Below are 24,404 nucleotides of genomic sequence, written 5' to 3' on the forward strand. Positions count from 1 at the left end.
CATCGTCCTCGGGGAGGGGAAGAAATGAAAAAAAGACTGATGACCCTCAGAAGATTCAACGACGCGTCCGAACAGAAATCTCAACTTTTTTTCGAAATAACATGAGGGGCAGAGAGAAAGAAGAACAGTCGTGACGACGCCTCATCAGGCGGCCCCGTACGGAGGCCTTGAGCGGCGTATCTGGTCCATTGATAGGTTCGGCAAGATCGAACACAGTGCTACGAACAGAGGCCCGGAGTCATTCCGGTGAAGCGAAGCCCGTCATGCGAGAAACAACACTTGTGCCGTTCTTACGTAAGCGCCCGCCGTCGGTCCTATTTTTGGTCCATCAGGAGAAAGTGGGTGCAGTAGCGTGCCTGTGTGGTATTTTCTCTGCTGCTCGCGCAAGCTGCCCGCTCTCCGAACAAACAAAAGAGCTCCGTCTGACAGTTGGTCAAGGGTCTTTGTTTCCTCTTCACAACCAACCCCACCTCGCTCCTTCTCTTTTTCGATTCTCTCCCTGTCGCACCTTGTCTTTCTCTCTTCTTCTTTGCAACCCTTCCTTACTCTACCCCTCCTTTCCTCTCGAATTTGCCACTCTGAGCGAGTCCCAGGATGCTGGCTTCGGTGCTCGTCGCTTCGTCGCTGCTGCTTCCGGCCGCTTCCGTCCGGGGCCTCGTATCGCGTCAGCAGCAGGACGCCAACTCGCCCCTGTACCTCAACGAGCCCTCGTGTGATAGCTACCAGTGCTCCATCACCTGGAAGCCCGGGCAGAATGCGACGGCCAACTGGCTAAATGCGCCCGACGGCAACGTCGTCCTCGACCTCATGACCAATGCCTCGAGCGTCGTCGCCCACAACATTGGTACCGTCCCCGGCGTCACGAGTAACTGTGATGCAGGTCAAGGAGCGGGTGTTGCCGTCGCCGGCACCACCTGCGGCTCGGCTAGCTTCATCGTCGCCACCGAGTGGGTGGGGGGCAACTACACGCTCCGGGCCATGTCGCAGAACCAGCCCAGCATCGAGAGCTACACCGATGTCATCCTCGTTGTCGCCGACCCGGCCAACACAGCCTCGGTCGCTTTTTCGCTCGAGGGGGCCACGGCCACGGCCACGTCCAACGGCACCTCTGCTTCGTCCTCTGTCGCTGGCTCCTCGCCGTCTGCGGGCTCCTCCTCCTCCTCTTCCAAGAGTGGCGCCAATCCCACGACGGCGGCACCGACGACGTCCAAGAGCAGCAGCGCAGACGCTGCCATCGCCTCGCTCCGTTCCCACGACACCGCCCTCGTCGTTGCCTCTACGCTGGCCGCCGCCGTCTTTGCCTCGGTCTTTGTCATCCTCTGAAGAAACCTCGCCATTCGTCCAGCACGCTCAGGCGCCGCCTTCCCTCTCTCTCTCTCTCTCTCTCACGCACACACACACACACGCGCGCGCATCTCTCTGTCACATCTGTAGATACTCGATCAAAACAGTTTCTGACCCAATACTCGGCACAGCACCCAACCACATCGTTGTTGCTCCTTCTTTTCATAGACAATCGTTGCTGCTCTGTCCCATTTCTCACTTCAATATTCCCCAAATTCACACATTCGTTCCATTTTATCTTTTTTTAAACAAAAGAACAACGACGAACGACCTTCCCTCGTTGTCTTCGAATGGCTTGCCATGTGTCCCTTTCCTGCTTCTGCTGATGCTACTGCTGCTGCTTCTACTACGGAAATTGCTACTCGGGCACGCCCCTCTGGTGGACCCACGCGTTGAACATCTCGAGGCTGGCGCGTGGCCGGCTGTACGGCACAAAGTGGCTGCTCTCGCGCACGGTGAGGTAGGTCAGCGGGCCCTCTGTCCTCGTCATGCCGGCAATGACGCCCTCGGAGTGCCAGGGCGCCAGCTCACGCGCCTGGAAGGCCGCCTGGCCGGGCCAGTCGAGATCGAGGGACCAATTGCGGATGCCAATGTAGTTGCAGATGAAGTCTCGCTCTGTAAAAAGGTGCACGCGAGCAGACAGAGTCAGAATGGGAAAGACGCAGAGGGCCGAGAAAAGAGACGGAGACAAAGGTCGTGCACGGCACAGAACTCACCGCCGGCGTAGAGCAAGACCCGAACGTCGTTCTCGAGGAGCGCCTTGACGGCCCACATCGAGTCCTTTGCCCCGTCGCCCGTCTTGGCAAAGCGATTGTAGACGTCATCGGAGCAGCTGGCAAACGTGCCGTCGTGGCCGTCGCCGGCACCCGTCTTGTCGACGCCGAGGGCCTTCTTGGTGTGGGTGTCATTGAGAAAGTGGGCAAACCAGTCGTCCTCCTCGTAGTCGCCATAGTGCATAAAGTCGTACGAGGACCGGCCATCATGGTAGTAGGGCGTCTGCAGCGCTTCTTCGCAAAAGTCGAGGGCCGTCTTGCAGGCCAAGCGGTCGTGGAGCGAGCCCTTGGTCGGCGTGTTGCACTTCTCCACCAGGCTCAGGCAGGTGGGGATGCGCGAGTACATGCGGTCGCACTCGGCCTCGTCGACAAAATTGCCGAAGCCCGTCGTGTTTGCGCATGCGTACTCGACATAGGCAGGGAACTGATGCTTTGGGCTCGTGATTCCGTTGCCGATCAGGACCGAGTCGAGGGGAAGAGCGGCGAGGCCACGCTCCGGGTGCGCAATCGCCTCCTTGTTGTCCTCGACGAGCTGATTGGCAATCAGAGGGATCCACCGGCCGGCGTACGACTCGCCGGCAATGTGGAACGACGAAAGGCCGTTCTTATCGCCAAACAGATCGGCCGCATGCAGGGCCCAGAGCTGGAGAAAGGCGCTGGCATCGCGAGCGGCTGCCTTTGCCGTGTAGATGCGCGAGGGCGCCTTGTCCTTTTGCGTGTTGCGCAACTCGTCGGCCCAGCTTGCGTAGCTGAAGCCCGTGCCCACAGGCTGATCCAGAAAGAGGAGCGATGCGTTGTTGTTCCACGAGAACTCATTGTAGCGGGTGTGGGGCCCCTTTGTACCATTGTACGGCCGGGCATTGCAGGGCCCAAGCTCCATGAGCATGCCGCAGCCCGACGAGCAGCCCGGTCCACCATTGAGCCACATGACTACGGGATCTTCGGCTGCATTCCCGCTTCTGCTTTCGAAGGCCCAGAACCAAAAGTGCTCGATGACGCCCTTGGGATGCGGGTCCTCCTTCACGCCTTCGTCCACCTCGGCGTAGTCCTCGGCGAGGAGCTTGTCGCCCCCCTGGTGCTCCCACAGCGCATCGAGGTCGACGTCGAGGTAGCCTGACCAGCTGCGCACGCCTTCTGTCGACTCGCAGATTGACCCGGGCGGCTCGACGAAGCGAAGCGTGTGGGCGGGAAGGCCAGCGTGACGAAGCGTCTTGACGGTGGCCGTTTCAGCCTCTCCGGGCGCACCAGCACCTGGGTGGGCGTTGAAAGCAAGCTGGTTGGGCACAGCACGAGAGAGGCCGACCGTAGCGGCCAGCAAGAGGCCCGCAAATGCCTTCATCTTTTCAACCTTTCACTCTCGTCGGAAAAGCAGTTGAGGAGGGTGAGATAGAGAGATGCATCTTCTCGCCAGTCGGTGCCTGGCGCATGCGCGTCCACGTGGGAAATCTCTCCGGTGGAGGAATTGGACTCGGAGGAAGGAAGGCCACGAAAGTCGTCCGACAAAGCGTGTGACTAGGCAAAGCGGCAAGCAACCATCATCACCATGGGCGACGTCAACATCTCGTAGGTTTTGCCTCTTTCTCTCACTCTTCTTGCCCGTTGGAGGAGCTGCGCAAAAGCTGACACATCATCACAAGGTCCTTGCTCCATGCGGGCTACGCGCACCCGACGTCGCGCGCCTGGCAGTCGCAATCGCGCAACTTGACAAAGTCCATGTTCATGTACCCCAGTGAGTCTTGCTGCGCCTCGCCTCTCATAGGCCAGCTCCTTTTCATGAAATGCAAAAAGTGTGGCTGACGCGACAAGCAGTCTTCATCTGCGATGAGCCGGACGCTGCTAAGGAACTCTCGAGCATGCCCGGCCAGAAGCGGTGGGGTGTCAATCAGCTCGAGGGCTTCCTCGGCCCGCTCGTCAAAAAGGGCTTGGGAAGCGTCATTCTCTTCGGTGTTCCGGAGAAGAAGCCAAAGGTGCGTCTCGTCTCGTTTTTTTCCCTCTGCCGTCCGTGGGTCAAAAGAGAGAGCTAAGTGTAAGTATGCGCTACGCACAGGACCCTGTCGGCACGCTCGCAGATGATCCGGAAGGACCCGTGATTCAGGCGATCAAGACGATCAAGAAGCACTTTCCCGAGCTCTACGTGGCCTGTGACGTGTGTCTATGCGAGTACACGTCGCATGGCCACTGCGGCATCTTGCACCAGGACGGTACTATCAACAACACGCCCTCGGTGCATCGCCTTGCCCAGGTGGCCGTCAACTACGCCAGGGCGGGCGCCGACTGCGTAGCGCCGAGCGACATGATGGACGGCCGAGTCAGGGCCATCAAGCAGGCCCTTGCCGACGCGGGCCTGGGAGGACGGGCGACGCTGATGGCCTACAGTGCCAAGTTTGCCAGTGGCCTCTACGGCCCCTTCAGGTGCGTACTCGTGTCAACACGTATGTATGCGCTCTCCATTCCCGATGGCTGAAGACAACTGCGCAACAGAGATGCTGTCGACAGTGCACCGTCGTTTGGCGATCGGAAATGCTACCAGCTGCCTCCCACTGCACGGGGTCTCGCCCGTCGCGCGATCCAGCGCGACGCCAACGAGGGCGCCGATATTGTCATGGTCAAGCCCACGCTGCCGTACCTCGACATTGTCGCAGACGCCCGCCAGCTCGTGCCGGACCACCCGCTGGCATGCTACCAGGTCTCGGGCGAATTTGCCATGATCCACGCCGGCGCCAGGGCCGGCGTGTACGAGCTAAGGCGCATGGCTGAAGAGAGCGTGCAGAGCATGGTCAGGGCCGGCGCTACGCTCATTCTCTCGTACTTTACGCCGGACTTCTTGGACGTGAGTCTTCTCCCTGTCTGCCCTTTTTCAAACTAGTCTCACTGCTCACACTTGTACTTTTCCCCCACACTAGTGGCTCGACGAGCCTCAGTGATGAGATTGCAAAGGAGGGCAATCTCCTCCCCTCTTCATCAATTGAAAAATGGCAATTCTAGCGGCAATTCTAGTAGTAATACAGAGTCGTCTCTACCTCCTCTTGGAAGCCGGCTCGTTTGCTCCTCCGCCCACAGCTGGCCGCTTGCTGTTCAGGGCCAGCTTGAAACCCGTGCCTGATGACCCTTGTGCAGCATTTGTCAGAGGAGAGGACACGCCTCCACCAGGAGATGATGTAGAGGAGGAAGGCGGAACAGGGGAGAGCGTCTTGACCGGCGCAAAGGCTGGCCGCATGCCCGGCCTGGACCCTTGTCCGTTTGTTGTCCCAATCGTCGGCGTTGCCGTTGTCGTCGACGCTGCCATCGAGGTAGTTCCCGTCGGACCAGGTGAAGCGACGGATCGAGGGAGCGAAGCGATGCCAGCACTCGAGCTTCTCGCTCCCTCGGCCGCAAGCCCATCTACAGCCCCCAGCGCGGCTGCCGATGTCGAGACCGCCGTCGGCCTTGCCTTTGCCTTTGCCTTGGCATTCTTGTCGGCACTGCTGCCAGGCTTCATGGCGGTATTGGGCCCGAGGATATCCATCATTTGCGGCGCATTGTTCTTTGCTCCAACGCCCAGGACCATGTGGGCCTGGCCGCTCCTCTCCTGCCGCTCGGCAAAAGCCTTTGTCATGCCGCTTGGGGTATCGCCGGCCAGCATCTTTTCCCTCTTGCGCTCCTCTTCGATGCGCTGCAGCCGCTGCTCCTGCTTCTTTTTCCCTGGCATGCGGCCGTGGAAGGTGTGACTGAGCCGCTTCCACGCCTCGTGGTTGTTGAGCACCCGCCCAAACTCGTCGTGATACTTGATGTCAATGTCGGGTTTGTAGTCGCGGAACTTGTCCTGGGCTCGCCGCGCATCTTCGAGCTCCCTCTGCCGGTTCTCGTACTCCCTTGTCGCCTGGTCCTTTGCCGAGCCCTGCGCCTTGCTCGCGGCCAGCTCGGCTGCTCTGACCTGATCCTCAGCCCGCCGCACGGCGAGCCAGTGGTCGTACTCTTTCTGCTCCTGCTCGCGCGCACGCTGCTCTGGCGTCACCTCCTGAATCAGACCCTGGTTGCGGAGGATCGACAGCGTCGAGGCCAGGCCGCCTGACACGAGTGGCTCGGCAGTGCTTCCTGCGTCTTCCTCTTCGTCGTCCTCCTCTTCCTCCTCCTCCAATTTTGGCAGGCTGACGCTCGGAGGTCCGTCGTCGTCGGGATAGCCCATCTCTTCGTCCTCCTCATCCACATCCTCCTGCTTGACCTTCGTGGTAGGTTCCTGCAGCAGCGCAGAAGCATCCACGTGTCCTTCGGCGTCGTCGGGCTGCTGGGCCGAGGTACCGTTCTCCAGCTTGACAGACGGCTCGGCTGACGCAGACTCCCGCTTGACACCTCCTGCCCTTCTCCTCACCGCTCTCGCATCTGGGCTGCTCTGACGGCCCACATCGATATTCCTCACGAATTCGCTCGTGTCGTCAAACGTGAGGCCCCCACCACTGCCTCCCTCCCCCTGCTCTCCCTTGGCTCCTTCGCTCGATTCTCCAGCAATGGCAGTCGCCGCCGCCCTTTGGGCCTCTTCGGCTGCCTCAGCTTCCCTTTGAGCGGCCATGTTCTGCGCAATCATTTCTGGCGTGATCTTCTTGAACGCCTTCTTTGCCTTTTCGCGGCGGGCACGAGCCAGCGAGACTGCAAGCTCGTCATCGTCGATATAGTTCTCCGTCTTTGGCGCTGTCCTCGTTGTGAGCGCGGCAGAGGAGGAGGAGGAAGCCTCAGCCATCGTGGCATCACCATCGGCGTCGCCATTTGTTGCAGGAACAGAGCCTGGACCTTCCTCGTCCTCGTCCTCGAGCTTGACTCTCGCTGTCTCTCTCTTCTTTTTCTTCTTTGTCTTTGGCTTCTTGAAGCCGACGTCGCCCTCTTGGAGATAGTCGGACACCTCGTTGTTCTTGGCGTAGTCAAGGCTCAGCATCGTCCGATTGAACATCCGGTCGTTTTCCCGTCTCTTCTCCTCAGCCTTCTCCCGACGAGAGGCGGCGACTACGGAGCCGTCTTCGCCTCCACCGCCCAGTCTGAAGCTGCCGTCAGCACCGCGGTCGAAGTGTGCGGCATCGCCGATGTCGGCGTCGTACTTGCTCAGCACCCCTCTCTTCGTGCCCACCTGGTCTATTCCGAATTCATCGTCGTCCAGGCCAGTATACTCCTTTGCACCCTTCTTGCGCTCAGCATTGATGCGATCGCGCTCAGCGGTCGTAAGGACAGAGTCCATGAGCTCGTCGTCGCCATCGTCGAGGACCTTGGAGTCTTTGAGCGTGAGCACCCTCTCCTCACCGCCCGCCTCGAGGTCGAAGTCATCAACATCGTGGGCCACTTTCAGGCCCTTGAGGTCCTCTGCCCCGTACTTTGCCGCCCGGGCCAGGGCAGCCTCCTCCTCTGCCTCCTCCTTCATGCGCTTGGCTGCGTTCTCCTTTGCCCGTTTCCGCGACGCCTTGAGCCACTTGAGCGTCTCGCCGTCCTTTTTCCCATCCCCCTCCGTTGGCTCAGCATCGCCGAGCGTAGGTCCTTTGAGTTTGCGGCTCAGCTCGCGCTTGTTCTGCGCCCTTGCAATCCGGTCCCGGATCTCCTGCTCCTCCTTCTGCCGCCTCAGCTCCTCCTGCCTCCGTGCGTAATTTCTCTCCGCCTTTTCATCCTGATTCTTGAGCGGATCGTCGTCGTCGTCATCGTTGTCAGCGGCGGCCGTGGGGGTCGCCTTTGCGGGTGCGGAGCCCTTCTTGTCACCCTCATCATCCGAGTCAGGCTCCAGCGGCTTGAGGCCAAGCGAAATTCGGAGCTTGCTGTTGCGGGGAAACAGGCACCGGTCAGCTCAAGATCGCTTTGCGGCGCTTCTGCCCCAGCTGCACTTACTTTGTCTCTTCGAGGGAGAGCGACTCCTTCTCGAATCCGGACATCTTCTAGTTCGCTGGCTCCCTTGACCGCACCGATGGGCTCGAGCCGCAGGCGTGGATGTCGCGACGCTCACGATGCCAGCTGAAGCAACACTCGTCAACTGTCCGATGCCGATCGGCGAGACGCCTGGTGAAAGTGGCAACGAGGCGAGATGGGAGATGTGCGAATGAGAAAAGGACTGTGCGCTGAGCTACAAGAGACCTTCCAAAGCTCAAAATCGACTTTTACACGTGACACAGATCCACCTCTGGCGCCAAAAGCCGTCCGCCCTCTGCGTCTGAAGAGGCCCCGATTCTCATTCCAAACATGTAAGCTTTTCATTGAAGCGGGCCGAGACACGTTGTAACCAGCAGCGTCTCTCCCCGATCACCGGTGGAGATGCGACGACAGTGCCCAACACGCGGTCCGAGCGAGTCTCGATGTCATTGAACTAGAGAATAAATTGGCCGAGGTGCAGAGAGATAGAGGAGCACTCAGTAGTGTAACACGCGGTCTGTTTGTTAGGCTATGGCGTTGATTCTTAAAAAAGAAAAAAAGAAAGTATCTCCAAGTGTTGATAAAGTGAAGGCACACACGTACTAGGCGGTGGCTGCACTACTAGCTTGGCCCTCTCGCGAAGACAAAGCGCGGCGCACCCCCTGCCTTTCCTCTCTCTCCTTTGAGCTGCTGCCTCGCCCCTTACTTTCTTCGCACTCGAGCCGCGCCTCTTCTGTGCTGTACACCGCTTGTGTGCGCTGTTTTGCCGAGCGTCTTGGTCGACAAAGTCTCTTATAGAAAAAGGGAAGTCGCCACTCCTCCTCCCCTCTCTCCAGCCAGCAGTTTTATAGGACTGGTCACTCTCGCTTTTTTCTTTCGCTCTCTTCACCTCCACCAGCAATCGGTAGATCTCGCATCGCATTGAGACCAGCAGCGCAACACGACGACGAGATACGTCACGTCACGTCACGTCAAGACACGACTGCAACAGCACAGTCTCGCAGAAGAGGATCTCTACGAGAGAATCACGACGAATGGCGACCGCATTTGAGCAACAGATTCTCCACGGGGGCCTGCCCACAAGTGGGCCCGCCTCCTCGTCGTCGCCGCGCCGCACGCCCTCACCGTCGACGTCCGACGAGCTCGGGTCTGACCTGAGTGACGGCCACGGCGCTGCTGCTGCTGCTGCTCCCTCATCACTGGGTCTCTCGATGGGTCAGCCACGACCGCAGGGCCCCCAGACGGGCGTCAAGGGTGTCAAGGCCGATGCGAAGGCGTACCGGGAGTCATCCAAGCAGCGCAAGTCCGCCCTGGTGAACGGCATCAACAAGCGCATGGAGTCGATGGCCCTTGGCAGGAACCGGACCTGGAAGGAGGACGACGAGGACCGGGCGCGACGTGCGGCCGCGGCAGAGTCGGGCGGGGGCAGTGGGCGCAGCGAGGGAAACGCGAGCGACGACGATGAGGAGCTTGACGACATCCGTGCCAAGCGCGTCGAGGAGATCAAGTCGACTCAGGCCGCGTCCAACGAGGCGCGGCGGAAGAGGCTGGCGGGCGAGGACGTCGATAACCCGCCAAAAGGCCTCTCGCCCAACCTGCGTCCAAAGGGCCTCTTTGGTCATCTTCGCGAGGTCGGCCCGGGAGGGTATGCACAGGCCATCGACGGCGAGAACGGCGCCACGATGATCGTCGTTCACATCTACGTCAAGGTGAGCTCTTCTCTCGTCTCTGTGTCCACTTCTTCTGCACAGCGACCCACATGCTGACTGCTTCCTGCCTGGAACCGATTTCCAGCACGTCCATGCATGCGCACAGCTCACGACGGCCCTCTCCCTGCTTGCGCGCACAAACCCCTCGACCAAGTTCCTCTCTGTTCGTGCCGGCTCCATCGGCTTTGGCCAGAACGGCGCAGGCCAGTGGCGGGCCGACGAGAGCATCGACGAGGACGAGGACGACGAGGCGGCCGAGGACATTGTGCCGACGATTCTCATCTACCAGGCTGGCAAGCTCGTGGCCAACCTCGTCCGATGCGACCTCGACGACGATTGGGGCCACGGCGAGGAGAGGGACGTCCGCAACATCCTGGCGCGCTATGGGGCCGTTGCCGCGGCTGCGTGAGCGCCATCGAATAGACTAGACTGTATCATAAACCAAGCTGTCTTTCTCCCGTCCCTTTCTCTCTCTTTTCTTCTCCTACTCATTCTCGCTAATTTCACCAATCAATGCCATGCCCTTGCAGTGCTATCATCGATTGAGACGGACTGCCAAGGCTACTTTTACAACCACGGCACAATGCTACGGTGAAAGGATATATGCTCACATTACTCGCTGACCTGGTCCACCGCAATAGGTCCCTTTGCAAAGCTGACATCCTCGAGCGACACGAGCCTGCGATTGCCCTGCCAGAGGCTGAACGACTTGGCGAGGACCCTGAGCTGCCTCGCACTTTCCTCGTCTGTGTCCTCGCGGCGCTTCTGCTCGGCGTTGAGAAAGGTGCAGAGGGCCGAGTGCGCAAAGGGAAAGATGACGAGGCGCCTCGCGGCGCGCCTCACCGTCTCGCGCTTTCTTGTCTCCCACATGCTACTGCTGCTGCCGCTGCTGCTGCTGCTGCCATCGCCACCGCCGCCGCCGCCGCCATCGCCACCACCACGCAACAGTAATGGCACCGCCAGTCTAGCATCCCCCGGCGGTAGGTCAGCGCCGAGCTGATCATCAAGGCGCGCCGTGACATCGTCGAGCGTGGTGCGCCTGCCCTCGCGAGAGGCCATGAGGCTGTTGGCTTCGACCCACGCATCAAACGCGAATACGCCTGCCCCCGCTCGCCCCGCTCCGTGGTCCACCGTAACGAATCGTGTCCATTCGCACCCGTTGTTGCCGTCCTCGCGTGCCCGTGCCTGTGCTAGAGGAGAAGCTGGGAGAGAAACAGCAGACAAGCGCGGCAGCGGCAGGACAGAGCGCCAGGCGCGGCATGTGGCCGAGCAGTGCCGGATCTCGTCCCAGTTGCGCGCCCACTTGGACCGCGGTGTGATTTGGCGCGCGCATGTCACGCACGGTTTTGCCGCGGGCGCCGCCCCTGCTGCTGCCGGAGAAGCGCGTGACTGCTGCTGTTGAGAAGGGAGGGGAGGAGAAGGCGATCGCGACGACAGCCGCGCGAGCCGCTTGGGAGGCATCGAGGGCGTCACCGAGTCAAGCCTCTCTGTTCCTCTCTCTTTTCTCTGCGTATTCCGTCTGTCCAGTGTTGGTTGGGTCCCAGAATTCAGAAGCGTGGAGGTCAGGTTCTTCTAGGTTACGAAAATCAGAAATGCCGGCGCACGCTCGCACGCACGCTCATCGCAAGCTCGTTTCTTTCTTTTAGCTATTTCATCTCCCACCCACCAATATAATGGCGACGGGAGCGGCGGCCCCGCGCAAGCTGCGCGTCATGGCCCTGCACGGCTTCACGTCCAATGCCTTCACGCTGCAGCGCCGCATGGGCGCGCTCCGCAAGGCCTGTCGGGACGTGTGCGACTTTGTCTTTCTCAATGGGCCCATGCGTGTCGAGCCCATCTTCTCGAGCCAGCCGCTCGACACGCCCGAGGCCTCGGCCGACCGGGACAAGGAGGAGGACGTGCCGTTGGAGGAGCAACCGAGGGCATGGTGGAGGGCAAATGACGACGACGGCACCTACGAGGGCTTCGACGACTCGCTGCGCTTCCTCGGCGGCGAGATCAGGGACAAGGGCCCGTTTGACGGCGTCTTTGGCTTCAGCCAAGGTGCGTCTTCTCCCGATCCTTCTTGGGGGGAAATGGGTTTGCTGATGAATGGGTGTAATTGTCTTTATTGGTGGCGTGGTGCAGGCGCAGGTCTTGCGGCCCTGCTGGCATCGGCCTTTGAAGACCCGTCGAGACTCTCGCCTCACCGCCGCGAGCTCCTCTTTCCTCCCGGCTCAAAGCAAGGCCCGCTCCGCTTCTGCATTGCCGTCTCGGGCTTCCGTGCGCGAGACCCTGCACTCGATGCCATGTACCCCGCCGGTGATGGCCGCCCACAGGGGCTTCGCGGCATCCAGACGCCCGTGCTGCACGTCCTTGGCAAGTGAGTCTTTTAAGCCTCTCTCTCTCTCTTTCCCTCTCTCTCCCTTGCCCTGACACACGGCGTGAAATGAAACCAGAGCAGACCAAATCGTCGATGCAGACCGGTCCCAGACGCTCGTCGATGCCTGCGCCCACTCGCGCATCGAGACGCACGAGAGCGGCCACGTCGTGCCCACGCAGGCCCCCTGGCGCAACTTTCTCCGCGATTACATCCACGCCTTTGCCGACGAGACGCACGAGGCAGGCGCATGGAGGCACGTCCAGGGTCCAAACGAGCGGCCCAGAGGCCAGGTCCTGGCCAACGGCGAGTCGCCCCTTCCCAGTGGCACCAACACACCGAGAGAGCAGGAGGAGCAAGATGCGATAAAGAGGAAGCCTTCATTGTAGTAGAGGAAGTTGCACAGCGAAAAAGAGAAGAGATAGATGTGACAATTCTCTGCTACTAAGACTGAAGTCGATCGACGATGCGTTTGCGTGCTCCGATTCGAGGTCCTCAGATTCGCTTTTTGAGGCTCAGCCCACCCATGCGCAGCCGAAGCGTCAACAGGCACATCGCAGCCAGGAACGAGATGCTGAAGTTCGCGCCCGTCTCTCATTTTTGTCAGCCTTTTCTCTCCCTTTGTGTGTGTAAGCAAATACAGCGACGCGCTGAGACGCACCTTCCAATCACGAGCAGAGCCGGCCGGAAGGGAGGGGTGCCGCCCTGTGGTCCTCCGAAGGCGTCGAGGAGGTAGCCGGCGATGGGCGCACCCAGCGCCGATCCGACGCAGCGGCCAATGGTGACCATTGCCATGGTCTGTATGCGCCGTGTTAGCGCGAGATTCTTCCCACGGAAAAGAAGAGGATTAAGAAGGAAGAGAACAGGCAGGTCATACTCACCACGGCCAGCTCAGAGGTGCCGTACATCGAAGCGACTACGGTCGGCTGGAGGCTGAGGAGCGCCCCTCCGGCGGCGCCGTTGAGGAGGAGAAAGATGACGAGCGGGGGCAGGTAGGTGCCTGCAGCTACCCAGATGGAGAGAATCGTCGTGGCCATGAGGATGAAGGCGACGCACAGCGTCGTCACGGGGCCCAGCCGCGAGTCGGCCATGAGGCCAAACATGATTCGCCCCACTGCGCTCGCAAAGTTGTAGCCGGCCACGAGCCAGGCGCCCGTCTCAGACGAGTAGCCGGCGGCGACGGCGTAGGTGGGTAGGAAAAAGGGAGGGACAAAGAGGGCGAATGTGTTGAGGGCCGTGCCGAAGAAGAGGAGGAGAAAGTTGGGCTGGCGAAAGTAGTCGAGCTTGAGCGAGGCCACCGTGACGGAGCCGCGCTGCCGGAGCGTGAAGCTAGCGGGGACGAGGATGAGAAGCGCCATGAGACCGTAAATGCAGACTGCCCACTCGAGGCCGACACGACGGATGAGGCGGCTCAACCCGATGCTCAGCACGGCCCCACCCACACCGCTGCCGGCGTAGACGATGCCGACGGCCAAGCCCCGTTTGCGCTCAAAGTACTGCGCGGCCAGCGAGTTGGATGCCCAGAAATTGAGCGCGTAGCCAAAGCCGAAGATGGCCTGGGCAAGAAAGAGGTAGGGAACATTGCCATTCTTGAAGGTGAAAGACGTGGCAATGTAGCCGACGCTGGTGCAGGCTGCTCCCATCAAGCCCACGGTTCGATTCGAGGTGCGGCGGATGAGGGCGGTGATGGGAATGGAGCACAAGGGGGCAATGACGACGGTTACGCTCGACACCCAGCCGAGGGTGGAGGAGGATGAGTAGTGGCGCGAGATGAGCTCGGACTGGAGCACACCAAAGCAGTAGACGAGGCCGACTGTGGTGAAAAAGATGGCGGTGCTGCCCGCGACGACGGTCCAGCCCTGCAAGCCGCCCTCCTGCTGTGCTGCCATTGCTGCACTCGACGACGACGGAGGCTCCACGAAGCTCTGCTGCGTCGTGATGGAGTCGATGTTGTCCCTGCTGTCACCGCTCCCGCCATTGCCGCCGGTAGCATTGCTGCTCTGTCGCGTTGCTGTCCTGGAGAGGACAGTCTGGAGCGGGATCGCAGACGGCGACGACAGCCCTGCGTCTGCGTCTGCAGCCTCGGTGCGTCCCGAGCCATGTGGTCCCGCCTGTCGCACAATTCCAATCATCTTGTCTCGGGTCTTACTCGGCGTGCGATCACAACAATCGCAATCGCCCTTGGGGATCCGTAAGGCTCTCCTTGAAAATTAAAGATGGGACGCGGACCCCGCTTCCTTTCCTGCATGAGTCGTAAGAATTTCGGAACGCCTCGGATGAATATAGCTGTGCTTCAATCTTTTCTCACTTAGCCTCTCGGCTGATTTATCCCTGCTTGGAGGGAAAGGGGCCAGTAGCATGCATGACATTGATACCCTAGTCTGTTGTATATGTGTCCTTGCTGCCCGCCACAGTGCCTCCGGTCGTGAATTTGAATGCCAAATAAACGCTTTATCTGCAAGCCCCCATCCGCGGTGCCTGACGGAAATTCAGGGCGCACTTTATTTTTTTTTATTGTGCCCGAGGCCTCCTAATTTGCACGCGAAGGCTGCCTCAAGCTGCCATTGTGCGAGTAAGAAAGCTCGGCGACAGGTAGGGCTGGTTGTCGGAAGAGGCAGAACTTCGTGCACTGTACCTGAAACTGTGCGCACGCCTGCTTGCCTGCGCGAGTAGCCATAGTAGTGTTCGTTACTATCCTTGTACTGTAGATTTCTGGTGAGATGGCAGGCCGAAAATGTCAGAGAGGTGCCTGCATCTACCGAAGTTCGGAGGACTGTAATGCTCGTCGTCCGGGTGCGCCCCTTCCGAGCTTTCTGATGCTCAGTGACAACTCAAAGATCTCTCTGTGAAGCGCTTTGTCTCTCATGACTGTCCCTTTTCCCACTTCGAGCACTCAAGCCTCATATCCTTGATTCTCCCTTCTCAGTCGACCGTGGCCAATGCCAACCCTCACTGGGACCAAGAAAATCCAAGGGGCACAGCGACAGAGAATGAAGGAAGAGCTGGCTCCGCGACTCCAAAGCCAAGAGAGGTCTCAGGACTTGGTCGCATGGACTGCCTCTCAGCCCTTGGTCTCCCATTCTGGTCTCTTTTCCCCGTCGGCCGCGTCGTCGTCGTCGTCGTCGTCGTCGTCGTCATCGTCGTCATCGTCATCGCCGTCAATTTCTGAGAAAGGTAACAAGCTTGGAGAGAGTAGAATCGATGAGATGCCAGCTGCCCAGGGCCGTCCCAGGTCCATCTTGTCAGTGGCAACGCAGGCGCTCAGGAGGAGGCCCAAGACGGCAGAGTCAGTCGGGGTGGAGCGCGGCAACCTCTTTGTTGCGCGTCACGGCAGAAAGACGGAGGACGGCAGCGGAAACGGGTGCAGCGGTGCCGTTGGACCCCGTCGGGCCTCCTTTTCCGAGATTGGCAGTTCACCTGGATATTTTCAAAGAGGCGCAGAGCCTCGACAAACAGACGTCGAAAGGCAGCATGTGTCAGCCACGCCAGCGAAAGACCAACGACGGGAATTAGCAGTGCAGCAAGCACCAGGAGTATTCACGATAAACCGCCATCACAACAGGGTTGTCAGCCTCCTGTCCACTCTGAGCGAGTCAAAGATGCAGTCTGAGGACCGTGACGAAGACTTGGTCGAGTATCTCAATGAAGCGAATGAACAGTTTGTAGGGCAGAGCACAAGACGGCGAAGCTTTTTTAGGTCTTCTCATCCATCACGATCGTCAATACGGTCATTGTCACCAACGCCATCACTGTCATCCGACGCCGCCTCTCAACTCAGATATTACGATGACAGGGCTTACTACTCCTGTCAAGCAGCGAGTCGAAGTGCGACAATAATAGGCAGGTCCCAGACAAAGTCAAATGCGATTGCGCTAACGAGCGACGACAGAGACCGGGACGCGACTTTTCCGATTAGCAGCAGCAGCTGCAGCAGGGGAATCTTTCCTCGTTCTTCTCACAGCCCACATCACTATTCTCCCGCTGCTTCTTCTGCACCTACGAATTGGGAGTCGTCAGCGTCGACAAGCGTAGAGAGGCCGGGCGGCCAGCATCATTACCACTGCGACGACGCGTCCTTGCGCGCATTGCAGGCGGGCTACGCGACCCGCCGGTCATCTGTTTGCTCCTTTTCCTCTTCCCTGTCCTCCGCGTCGTCGTCATTTTCGCACTCTCGACCTCAACGAAGACGGCACGAGACTGGACATACACTGAACCGCCCCGAAGACGAGGAAACCGCGGATGTTTCCCCGCTTCTGGCAGACCATCTTTGTCTTCTTGCTGGAGAAAGTCATCAACCTGTAAACGTCATCACGCCCAGAAGGGGCGAGGAGCGCGCCGACAGTGTCATGCTGCAGGAGCCAAAGAGCACTGCAGACGTGGCAGTGGACCTCCATGGGCCAGACAGAAGCCTCAGGAGGGTCGGACGAGGTACCATCGACTTTGGCAAACAGGGGAGAGAGGCCTCAAGCACATCTCCTCTCCCTCCCTCTTTGCAGCTCACGCCACGCTCACGCTCCGTTGAAGGCGGGCAGCCCCTGGCGGTGCGCTTAGGCCTGGTGGCATCGAGCTCAAAAAGGATGGGTGAGAAGGAGAAAGAGGAAGAAGGAGATATAGGAGGGGAAGAGGAAGAAGAGGATGAGGACGAGGAAGAGGAGGAGCACGAACGGGAGAAGGAGGAAGAGCGTGCAGGCCGAGGAGGAGAGCGCGAGGGCAGCCGGAGAAGGACCTCGTCACTTGCCGCTCCCTCGCACTCTGCCTCGCTGACGACAGCCCAGCGTCGCGATGCAAGGGAGACGGCCCTGCGAAGAAGGAAGCGGTCCAAGGCCCAGTACTGCGATGGATACTACCTCTGCACGCCCCCTCCAAATCGAAGCGGCTCGGGCGCCGTGGTCAGGCGGCCTGCTTCGATCAGATCCGATGGCTCCTCCTCTTCGCTTCCCTCTGCCTCTGCCCCTTCCTCTACTTCAGTGCCGATACAGCCCACAAAAGCGAAGAAACCCCCACTGGGGCTCATGCAGTCGTTCAATCCCATCAAGGAGTCTGGTTCGAGTGCGCAGCGTTTGGCGCAAGCAAGCGGCCGTACCAGGAGCAGTAGCGACGTGTCGAGGCCACAATTTCCCTCTTCTCCCTCCTTGCTTGATCAGCAGCAGCAGCAGCAGCAGCAGCCATCCTCGACACAGCGACAGCCTCACAGCTTGGGCGCAGAGGATGATCAAGGGAAAAAGGGAAAAAGTAGGGTCAAGGATGACAATTCCTGGAAGCTGCAGGACTATTTTGTCTACAGAACACAAAGAGAGGCGCAGCATGGTGGACGGTTGAGGAAGATCAGATTCCACGCTTACGATGCCAAGACGGCGCCCTACTGGTGGTCGCACGGCTTCGAGACGGAGATGGCCGAGCAGCTCCACTACCAGACGATGAGCAGCATCCTTGGACTCGGCACGACGACATGGCCAAAGGCCCCGCCCAAGAGTGTCCTTGATGTTGCGACTGGTTCGGGAGCCTGGTGCCTCGATGCTGCAAAGCAGTGGCCTGTGAGTTGCCCTGCTACCACCAGGTCCATCTGGCCCACTTGGCCCTGCACGTTGCCACTAAGCTAGCTACTCACCACCTTTCCACCGCTTTCTTCCCCATCGTCCAAACAGGAAGCAGAGTTCATCGGACTCGACCTTGTTCCGGTCCAGACACCGCTTCGGACAATCCGAGACGAGGGAATCAAGTCTAGGATATCGTGGGTCGTCGCAAACGTCCTGGAGGGCTTGCCATTCCCGGACGAGTCATTTGACTTTGTCCACTGCCGCTTTCTCAACCATGGCGTAAGTAGCCCCTGTTATTACAAGTGGGAGCGAGAAGATGCCTTGCTAATGACGAGCCGGCGTACTAGGTGCCCGAGGACAAGTGGGACTTTGTCTTTAGCGAATTCACGCGTGTCGTCGCCCCCGGTGGTCGCATCGAGATCCTGGAGACCGACTGGTCCTTTTCTGGCAGTCCCCGGGAGGTGGCGTCTCTGGATGTGCAGAACCTCATCAATGGGCGGTATGATACCAAGAAGGGCTTCAACAACTCGAGCGAGACCATGATGCTGAGGCTTGCAAAGGCTGCGCCGGGCCCACATGATAGAGTGGGAAAGGCATGCGAAAGAGTGATGCAGAAGCGGTGAGGCCTGGTCTTAGAAGAAGCGGCAGGGGCTGCATACTGCAGACCGAGAGCTGACAGAAGCGAAACATCATCAGCTTCATTAGCCTGAGGCCGGTCTCGCTCGTGCCCTTCAATCTCATGAATCAGGAACTCGAGGAATTCAAGCAGAGCAACCCGCGCAACTTTCCCATCTTTGCCCACTCATCCTACCACCGCGACCTGGTGAATGATCGGCGGCGTCGACAAGCAGTCGAGGGTAAGGCAAAGCCCCGCACCAGTGTGAGGGAAGCCCAGGGTCAGCTGGATGACGCCCACTACACGAGTCGAGAGCAGATCGGGGCGCCGCTCGAGCCACACCCAATCAATTTGTCCAACTACGACGTCTACCGGGCCTCGATTTTGACGAGCGAGACGACCAAGATCAGCGAGAGTCGCACCCTGATCTGGGAAGAACTTGAGCGGGACAATGCATCGCAAGTCGGAGCGGGCGGAGGCGCAGCGCGATTTGGATGGGAACATCAGTGGCAGTTCTTCAAGGCCGTCGACGACTGGGTGGCCGACATGACGCACCGAGCGGACTGGGGCTGTCTCTTGAAGTCGTCCCTCGACATAAAGGACGGAGCGAGCGTGACGATGGGTCCAGATAAAGGGGCCAGGGAGAGCAACAGGAACCAAGTGCACCTCGGCGACGGTGTGAAGCCGTCGCTGTCGCTCGACACTCATCGCTCGCCTTCGCCCAGCTCGAGCGGCTCGTCCTCTCCATCGCCCACGTCTACCTCTTCTCTTCACCGTCCTTCGCCTCCTTCCTCGTCCTCTCCCATGTCGCCCCTCCTGCAGACCAAGAGTCGCCAAGACGAGGAGCGAGCGAGGAGCGCCACAGACCGAGGATCCAAGAGGAGTAACGATTCCCTCGCGACAGTTGTCGGCAGCGAGGATGCCAACGCGAAAGTCGAGAGCGGAGACAAGTCGAGCTCCTTGTCTAAGCTCGCCTCCCAGAAAATTGAGCGGGGACAACGGCCGTCGAGACGTCAGCCTCCGTTGGCAATGACATCGGCCGAGCCGAGGAGGTCCAAGTCGATGCCGCCGCAGGATGGTGTCTTTCCCGCGACGGTGTTGGAACAACCTCCGATGCCCCGCCAGGAGTCTTCGCAGGATGACGAGGGCGGCACCACGCAGCTCCTCGCCATCCGTCGATCTGCCGGCTTCACGGCCAGGAAACCGCTTCGCAGCAAGGCCTAGTAATCGGCTCCTCTTGGCTCCTTTACTCTTTCTCCTTCCCTCCTCCTCTTTTTTTAGTCAGCTCCCTGCCTCTATAATGTCGTATATATATCCTAATCTCCTCCGGTGTCCCTCACCACGACATCGTCACCATTGATCTTAGCGACAGACATGTGTATACCTCACCCACAATTTACATTTTACCAGCGAAGTGAGAAGTTATCGTCTTTGTGCCATGACTATTCCCGACGATGTACTGTATCTTGGGATTTTTTTTCCAGCCACTGCGATAGCATGGCGCGTGCGAGCTGGCTGGCGTCCAATCTTCTTGGTCCTCCACAAGGACAACCAACGCCAACTCACGTCTTGGTTCTTCTTCCTTTTCCCCTTTCTCCCTCTGACGAGCGAGTATCACTCTTGCAAGCCTCAAGAATGCCGCCGTCACGCTTCTCGCAGGTGTCGCGGTACCGCAATGCGACACTGACCGTGTCCAAGGCCGACGCGCGCTACTCGGAGCTGGGCCTGTCGGTGCCCGCGGCCGCCTCGTCGTCCGCCGAGCATTCGTCGACGAAGAAAGTGGCCGTGGCGCCGCACTCGGGCCACGTCATTATCAAGACGTCTGCCTCGCCGGGAAGCTTTGCCGTCCTGTCCGAGGCTGGCTTTGGCAAATTTGCAAAGCGGCCGCCGGGCATCGATGTCGGCGTTCACGTCGTCGACTTTGATGTGGGCGCGTTCCAGGGCAACAACAGCGACGACGACTTTGTACTAGCCACGGTCGCATCTGGCTCGACGGGGGAGGTCATCGTCGATCGCATCGTGGGGCTGCCAAATGGGACACATGATGGGAAGTTCGAAGTCAGGAATCTGAAGAAATTCAGAGCCGACGAGGACGTGGGCATGGTCCGCTTCTGTCCCGCCGTCGACGGCGTGCTGGCCACGGCCTCGCCATCGCATGGCACCGTCAGAATCTGGGACGTAGAGCAGGGAACATGCGTCGCGAAGCTAGACAATGGAAGCGCAGGCCTCTGGAGTTTCGACTGGAGCACCGATGGCAGGACCCTGGCAACGGCATCTAAGGATGGTCAGCTCAGGCTCTGGGACCTCGCGTCGGGCCAGTGCCAGTGCACGGCGTCGTTTGCACCGCACCATGCTTCCAAGCTCAAGCCGACCCGCGTCGCCTTTGTCTCTGTTCAGTCGGCCCACTTGCTTCTCACGACTGGATTCGGTGCCATGCGGCAGCGCGAGGTGGCCGTATGGGATACGAGGGATGTGGCCGTGGCGCGCAAGCGGACGAGCTTGGACGTGTCGACTGCGCCCTTGGAGCCGTACGTCGAGCGGGACCGTGGGCTCGTCTACCTCGTCTCACGGGGCGATGCCAGTATGCGCTGGATCGATGTCGGCTCGACTGACCAGGGCGGGCCCAATGCCTTTGCCGAGGGTCACTTTTCGCTCCTCGACGTCGTCCCCACCGGATCGGCCGCCGTCTGTGCTCCGTCGAGGTATGACACGACGTGCGGAGAGGTGGCGAGGCTCGTCGTGTGCAGCTACTCCTCGACGGGAAGCGCCGCAAGCTCAGACAGCGTTGTTCCCGTCAGCGTGCGGGTGCCCAGGCGGCAGTACATCGACTTCCACCAGGATCTCTACCCAGAGACGGTCTGGAGAGGTCCTGGGAGTGGGAGGAGAAACGCTGGCACGAGCTGGGTAGATGGGATAGGCAAGCCTCTGGCGACCCTGTCCCTCGATCCAGCGACGAGGAGCAAAGACGAGGCCAGCTTGGCCACGACGGCCAAGGACTCTGCTCCTTTGTCTGCCGCGCCGTCGGCAACGACGAGCAACGACTCCAGCACAGCAGGTGGTGCAGCGCCAACAAACCCTTCCAAGGCGAAGCAGCCGGAGGCGACGGCAGTCGCGGCCATTGCGGCTCCTGCAACAGGTCCCTCGCTTGACTACAAGGTACCACCGGTGGCCAAGCCGGCACTAGGGACAACCGAGGCTACTGCTGCTGCTGCTGCTGCTGCTGCTCCAGCAGTCCCAGCAGCGACATCTGTCATCCGTCCACCGAAGATGCAGCAGGACGAAAAGCCGACGGCATCCTCGCAGCAGTGGTCCCGCCGCTTTCTCGCCGGGGGCACGCCCCTCGTGCCGGCATACCAAAACCTGACTGCCGTCGATGTGTCGAGGTCTGCTGATGCGCGCATGCTGGCCGCCAGTCCAAAGCACTTTTTCGTCCCCATCTCTGGACCAGGTGGAAGGCTGGCCATCTTTCCACTGTCCAAGACGGGCAGGGTGTCCGTGCATCTTCCCTGCTTCGTCCACGGTGCCGCTCTTGGCGATTTTGCCACCGATCCCTTTGACGACGCCATGGTGTACACAAGCGCCGCCGACGGCAACCTGAGGGCATGGAAGGTGCCTTCGACGGTCGACAAGGACGAAAAGGAGCAGACCGAAGGCGGTATCACCGTCGAGAAGCCAGAGCGCACCGTCAAGTTGCCTGGCTCGGCGACCCGAGTGCTGCAGCTGGCTGTGCACCCCAACGTAAAGGGCCTCGTTGCTGTCGTCGTTGCCTCGTCGGATCACATCGGCTCGCCACTCATCTACCTCGTCGACTTTGAAGGCGAGCAGATCCTCTCGTCCGTCAAGAGCACAGAGGAATTGGTGGCCACCGCCGGCCTCTTTGGGGCAGAGTGGAGCCCCGACGGGAGCGTATTGGCGCTCGCAGGCAAGGATCGCAAACTGTACCTCATCGATGTTCGGGTGCCCGATGGTCAAATCAGGGTGTTTGGCCAGGCGCCGGCACATGACAGTGAGTATTTATCTTCCTCGACCGTTCTTCTCATTACGTATCATGAATGATTGCTGAGATGGCGAGGTGCTCAGGCCCCCGATCGTTCCGCATCGTCTGGCTCGATGGCAACCACATCGTCACCGTCGGCCACGGCCAGGGCTCGTCGCGCCAGCTCAAGCTGTTCGCCATCGACTTTCTCTCGAGCGCCTCGCTGTCCGAGGTGTCCAGGTGCCCGTTGGACGTCTCGCCCGCGCTACTGTTCCCGCACTGGGATGTCGACACCAGCATCCTCTACTTGTGGAGCAAGGGCGAGCGGATCGTGCATGCCTATGAGATCCATCCTGATCAGCAGCAGCAGCAGCAGCAGCGCAGCAATCGCGCAGGCTTGGCGGTGGCAGCAGGTCAGCAGCAGACGTGGTTGCAGCTGCCTCAGTTTCAGCACGGAGAGGCACAGCTCGGGCTGGCCTGGCTGGGAAAGGACAGTGTCGACGTAAAGGCCGTCGAGGTCGCCACGTCAATACGCCTCTGCAGGACCGAAGCCCAGCGCGTCGGCTGGAAGATCACAAGGTCGCGAGTGAGTCTTCCTGCTTCTTCTTATCTAATTGACTTTCCTTTTCCGACTAAATATCCTGTTCTCGATCTGTCCGATTGCAGCCCGAGTTCTTCCAAGACGATGTGTTCCCGCCGACGAGGCTGCAGAGGCAGCCGCTCCTCTCGACGACAGAGTGGCTTAGAGGCGATGACGGCGGGGTCGGTGGGTCTGGATTACATCCGCGAGTCTCCATCAAGCCGGATGGCATGATTCCACGTCAGTCTATCGTCCTCAGGGCAGAACGCAGGCGAGAGCGAGAGCATGAGCTGACGAAGATTTTTTTTGCCTTCCCCTCCTGTTAAGTTTCACAAGCACCGCCGGCCTCTTTGCGCCAGTCGAAGCTGCCCAAAGGACCGGTTTCGAGGGAAAAGACGGCCGAAGAGCGCGAGCAGGAGGCACTCGATGAGGTATTTGAGAGGGCAAAGAAGAACGACGAGGGAGCCAAGGATGTCTTTGACTCAGAGGGTGCGAGGAGGGCACCTGATGACGACGACTGGGGAGATAGCGATTAATTGGTGTGAATCGTCTCTGATTACAGAGGGATTATTTTGATGTAGACACAGACATTTGGACCACGAATGGAAAGTCACTTTCTCGAGCTTGGCCAGATGGCGAATTCACGGAAGATGTCATACGGGCCGCTGCGACTGACGGGCTTGCACATGAGCTGTATGCGGTCCATGGGCACTCTGACGCACCCGCCATCTGCGGACAGGACCTGGCGGCCGAGTGCTTTGAGCGCGTCGAGCTCATCTCTTCCTTGTGCTTGTCCAATTGTCAGATGTGGCTTGTAGTCGTCGCTTGTCCCTTTCTTCTTGCGCTTCCGAGATCCGCGAGCATGGGTCACCGTTTCTGGCAGCGCCGCCTCGAGCGCGGACTGGATCGATCGGAGGGTCTGGCGGCCCGTCGCTGACGGTGAGGGGCAGAGATGGACCGAGTGATGGTACCTGAGTGGAAAGGAGCCGGCTTGATCCAGCTCCAGATCCGTTCTTTCTCGCTTTCCAGTGACGGCATCGCTGTCAAACTCTTCGAGGACCTGAGCGATGCGTTTACTGAGCTCTAGGAGCGTGCGGTGTGGTTCCTGGTTCCCCGCTTTCCCATCGTTGTCCTTTACACTCTCCGTCTCGCCTGCTTCCGCTTCTTCCTCTGCCTCCGCTCCTGCTGCAATCTTCGTCGTCGTCGTCGTCGTCGTCGTCGCCGCCGCCGCAACGGAGATGAAAGGCACAATGAAGGGAGGCAAAAGTGTCAAGTGTGGCTCCCAGCGCACGTACGCCGCGTCGTGCTTTGTGCGAATCGCCTGGATTGCCTCCAATTGCTTCTGTAGCGTCGTATGCGGCGAAGAAGGAAGAGAGGGTGAAGAGGAAGAAGGGAGTGGGGGGCGTGTGGGCTGAGCGCGCACGAGGAGGGCGACGACGCAGACGTATGGTTCCGACGATCCGCCAGGGGGGGCTCTAGGCCGACCTCGATCGGCGTGGTTGCGCGCGGAGGTTGTCATCGTCTGCGAGAGGTAGCGCCGAAGCGCCATCAAGAAGCCAGCAGCAGATTGGTCAGACTAGCTGTGCCCACTGCTGCTATTGCTATTGCTGCTGCTGCTGCTGCTGCTGCTTTAGACCCTGCATCTCAAGTTGAG

At 59.8% G+C, this 24,404-nt stretch overlaps 11 protein-coding genes across 11 annotated transcripts; 6 read left to right on the plus strand and 5 right to left on the minus strand.

Moving 5' to 3' along the window:
* Positions 1 to 594: 594 nt before the first annotated feature.
* Positions 595 to 1,323, plus strand: FA10DRAFT_260382 (hypothetical protein; the record flags this gene model as incomplete). Its single annotated transcript, XM_025520014.1, has 1 exon — positions 595 to 1,323. One exon carries the CDS (start codon positions 595 to 597, stop codon positions 1,321 to 1,323), a length of 729 nt encoding a protein of 242 aa, XP_025377768.1.
* Positions 1,324 to 1,518: 195 nt separating this feature from the next.
* On the minus strand, positions 1,519 to 3,499 carry FA10DRAFT_267023 (alpha/beta-hydrolase). Its single transcript, XM_025521752.1, has 2 exons — positions 2,061 to 3,499; positions 1,519 to 1,959 (listed from the first exon to the last, which is right to left on the minus strand). Exons 1-2 carry the CDS (start codon positions 3,454 to 3,456, stop codon positions 1,703 to 1,705), a joined length of 1,653 nt encoding a protein of 550 aa, XP_025377769.1. The 5' UTR covers positions 3,457 to 3,499; the 3' UTR covers positions 1,519 to 1,702.
* Positions 3,500 to 3,613: 114 nt separating this feature from the next.
* Positions 3,614 to 5,087, plus strand: FA10DRAFT_116709 (putative porphobilinogen synthase). Its single transcript, XM_025517901.1, has 6 exons — positions 3,614 to 3,680; positions 3,755 to 3,846; positions 3,927 to 4,084; positions 4,165 to 4,529; positions 4,599 to 4,947; positions 5,021 to 5,087. The coding sequence occupies exons 1-6, from the start codon at positions 3,661 to 3,663 to the stop codon at positions 5,039 to 5,041; spliced, it is 1,005 nt and encodes a 334-aa protein (XP_025377770.1). The 5' UTR covers positions 3,614 to 3,660; the 3' UTR covers positions 5,042 to 5,087.
* Positions 5,064 to 8,162, minus strand: FA10DRAFT_275233 (hypothetical protein). Its single transcript, XM_025523256.1, has 2 exons — positions 7,956 to 8,162; positions 5,064 to 7,885 (listed from the first exon to the last, which is right to left on the minus strand). The coding sequence occupies exons 1-2, from the start codon at positions 7,997 to 7,999 to the stop codon at positions 5,134 to 5,136; spliced, it is 2,796 nt and encodes a 931-aa protein (XP_025377771.1). The 5' UTR covers positions 8,000 to 8,162; the 3' UTR covers positions 5,064 to 5,133.
* A 442-nt stretch (positions 8,163 to 8,604) lies between these two features.
* Positions 8,605 to 10,216, plus strand: FA10DRAFT_301810 (hypothetical protein). The gene is made up of 2 exons (XM_025525032.1): positions 8,605 to 9,682; positions 9,768 to 10,216. Exons 1-2 carry the CDS (start codon positions 9,008 to 9,010, stop codon positions 10,089 to 10,091), a joined length of 999 nt encoding a protein of 332 aa, XP_025377772.1. The 5' UTR covers positions 8,605 to 9,007; the 3' UTR covers positions 10,092 to 10,216.
* FA10DRAFT_116772 (hypothetical protein) lies at positions 10,017 to 11,237 on the minus strand. The gene has a single exon (XM_025517902.1). The coding sequence runs from the start codon at positions 11,141 to 11,143 to the stop codon at positions 10,295 to 10,297; it is 849 nt and encodes a 282-aa protein (XP_025377773.1). The 5' UTR covers positions 11,144 to 11,237; the 3' UTR covers positions 10,017 to 10,294.
* A 60-nt stretch (positions 11,238 to 11,297) lies between these two features.
* Positions 11,298 to 12,490, plus strand: FA10DRAFT_241384 (hypothetical protein). Its single transcript, XM_025519246.1, has 3 exons — positions 11,298 to 11,725; positions 11,810 to 12,044; positions 12,121 to 12,490. Exons 1-3 carry the CDS (start codon positions 11,356 to 11,358, stop codon positions 12,428 to 12,430), a joined length of 915 nt encoding a protein of 304 aa, XP_025377774.1. The 5' UTR covers positions 11,298 to 11,355; the 3' UTR covers positions 12,431 to 12,490.
* Positions 12,417 to 14,276, minus strand: FA10DRAFT_267026 (MFS general substrate transporter). The gene is made up of 3 exons (XM_025521753.1): positions 12,923 to 14,276; positions 12,703 to 12,839; positions 12,417 to 12,615 (listed from the first exon to the last, which is right to left on the minus strand). Exons 1-3 carry the CDS (start codon positions 14,171 to 14,173, stop codon positions 12,537 to 12,539), a joined length of 1,467 nt encoding a protein of 488 aa, XP_025377775.1. The 5' UTR covers positions 14,174 to 14,276; the 3' UTR covers positions 12,417 to 12,536.
* A 755-nt stretch (positions 14,277 to 15,031) lies between these two features.
* FA10DRAFT_301813 (hypothetical protein) lies at positions 15,032 to 19,418 on the plus strand (the record flags this gene model as incomplete). The annotated part of the gene is made up of 5 exons (XM_025525033.1): positions 15,032 to 15,402; positions 16,003 to 17,575; positions 17,687 to 17,857; positions 17,926 to 18,197; positions 18,275 to 19,418. 5 exons carry the CDS (start codon positions 15,032 to 15,034, stop codon positions 19,416 to 19,418), a joined length of 3,531 nt encoding a protein of 1,176 aa, XP_025377776.1.
* A 316-nt stretch (positions 19,419 to 19,734) lies between these two features.
* On the plus strand, positions 19,735 to 23,370 carry FA10DRAFT_267029 (DUF1900-domain-containing protein). Its single transcript, XM_025521754.1, has 3 exons — positions 19,735 to 22,200; positions 22,275 to 22,756; positions 22,837 to 23,370. Exons 1-3 carry the CDS (start codon positions 19,830 to 19,832, stop codon positions 23,074 to 23,076), a joined length of 3,093 nt encoding a protein of 1,030 aa, XP_025377777.1. The 5' UTR covers positions 19,735 to 19,829; the 3' UTR covers positions 23,077 to 23,370.
* Positions 22,891 to 24,360, minus strand: FA10DRAFT_267030 (hypothetical protein). Its single transcript, XM_025521755.1, has one exon. The coding sequence runs from the start codon at positions 24,297 to 24,299 to the stop codon at positions 23,361 to 23,363; it is 939 nt and encodes a 312-aa protein (XP_025377778.1). The 5' UTR covers positions 24,300 to 24,360; the 3' UTR covers positions 22,891 to 23,360.
* Positions 24,361 to 24,404: the final 44 nt, after the last annotated feature.

The sequence above is a fragment of the Acaromyces ingoldii genome (genome assembly GCF_003144295.1).
Source record: "Acaromyces ingoldii strain MCA 4198 unplaced genomic scaffold FA10scaffold_3, whole genome shotgun sequence".
Classification (NCBI taxonomy): Eukaryota; Fungi; Basidiomycota; class Exobasidiomycetes; order Exobasidiales; family Cryptobasidiaceae; genus Acaromyces; species Acaromyces ingoldii.

What these genes read in the sequence shown, in the direction of transcription:
- FA10DRAFT_267023 (XM_025521752.1), bottom strand. Translation starts at nt 3,456, where the DNA reads ATGAAGGCATTTGCGGGCCTCTTGCTGGCCGCTACGGTCGGCCTCTCT. An exon ending in GGTCTTGCTCTACGCCGGCG is followed by an intron (nt 1,960 to 2,060) that starts GTGAGTTCTGTG and finishes ACCTTTTTACAG; the next exon opens with AGCGAGACTTCATCTGCAAC.
- FA10DRAFT_116709 (XM_025517901.1), top strand. Translation starts at nt 3,661, where the DNA reads ATGGGCGACGTCAACATCTC. An exon ending in ATGGGCGACGTCAACATCTC is followed by an intron (nt 3,681 to 3,754) that starts GTAGGTTTTGCC and finishes CATCATCACAAG; the next exon opens with GTCCTTGCTCCATGCGGGCT. An exon ending in GTCCATGTTCATGTACCCCA is followed by an intron (nt 3,847 to 3,926) that starts GTGAGTCTTGCT and finishes CGCGACAAGCAG; the next exon opens with TCTTCATCTGCGATGAGCCG.
- FA10DRAFT_275233 (XM_025523256.1), bottom strand. Translation starts at nt 7,999, where the DNA reads ATGTCCGGATTCGAGAAGGAGTCGCTCTCCCTCGAAGAGACAAA. An exon ending in CTCTCCCTCGAAGAGACAAA is followed by an intron (nt 7,886 to 7,955) that starts GTAAGTGCAGCT and finishes TCCCCGCAACAG; the next exon opens with CAAGCTCCGAATTTCGCTTG.
- FA10DRAFT_301810 (XM_025525032.1), top strand. Translation starts at nt 9,008, where the DNA reads ATGGCGACCGCATTTGAGCAACAGATTCTCCACGGGGGCCTGCCCACA. An exon ending in TCGTTCACATCTACGTCAAG is followed by an intron (nt 9,683 to 9,767) that starts GTGAGCTCTTCT and finishes ACCGATTTCCAG; the next exon opens with CACGTCCATGCATGCGCACA.
- FA10DRAFT_116772 (XM_025517902.1), bottom strand. Translation starts at nt 11,143, where the DNA reads ATGCCTCCCAAGCGGCTCGCGCGGCTGTCGTCGCGATCGCCTTCTCCT.
- FA10DRAFT_241384 (XM_025519246.1), top strand. Translation starts at nt 11,356, where the DNA reads ATGGCGACGGGAGCGGCGGCCCCGCGCAAGCTGCGCGTCATGGCCCTG. An exon ending in CGTCTTTGGCTTCAGCCAAG is followed by an intron (nt 11,726 to 11,809) that starts GTGCGTCTTCTC and finishes GGCGTGGTGCAG; the next exon opens with GCGCAGGTCTTGCGGCCCTG. An exon ending in GTGCTGCACGTCCTTGGCAA is followed by an intron (nt 12,045 to 12,120) that starts GTGAGTCTTTTA and finishes AAATGAAACCAG; the next exon opens with AGCAGACCAAATCGTCGATG.
- FA10DRAFT_267026 (XM_025521753.1), bottom strand. Translation starts at nt 14,173, where the DNA reads ATGATTGGAATTGTGCGACAGGCGGGACCACATGGCTCGGGACGCACC. An exon ending in GCACCTCTGAGCTGGCCGTG is followed by an intron (nt 12,840 to 12,922) that starts GTGAGTATGACC and finishes CGGCGCATACAG; the next exon opens with ACCATGGCAATGGTCACCAT. An exon ending in GCTCTGCTCGTGATTGGAAG is followed by an intron (nt 12,616 to 12,702) that starts GTGCGTCTCAGC and finishes CGCGAACTTCAG; the next exon opens with CATCTCGTTCCTGGCTGCGA.
- FA10DRAFT_267029 (XM_025521754.1), top strand. Translation starts at nt 19,830, where the DNA reads ATGCCGCCGTCACGCTTCTCGCAGGTGTCGCGGTACCGCAATGCGACA. An exon ending in CCAGGCGCCGGCACATGACA is followed by an intron (nt 22,201 to 22,274) that starts GTGAGTATTTAT and finishes CGAGGTGCTCAG; the next exon opens with GCCCCCGATCGTTCCGCATC. An exon ending in GGAAGATCACAAGGTCGCGA is followed by an intron (nt 22,757 to 22,836) that starts GTGAGTCTTCCT and finishes GTCCGATTGCAG; the next exon opens with CCCGAGTTCTTCCAAGACGA.
- FA10DRAFT_267030 (XM_025521755.1), bottom strand. Translation starts at nt 24,299, where the DNA reads ATGGCGCTTCGGCGCTACCTCTCGCAGACGATGACAACCTCCGCGCGC.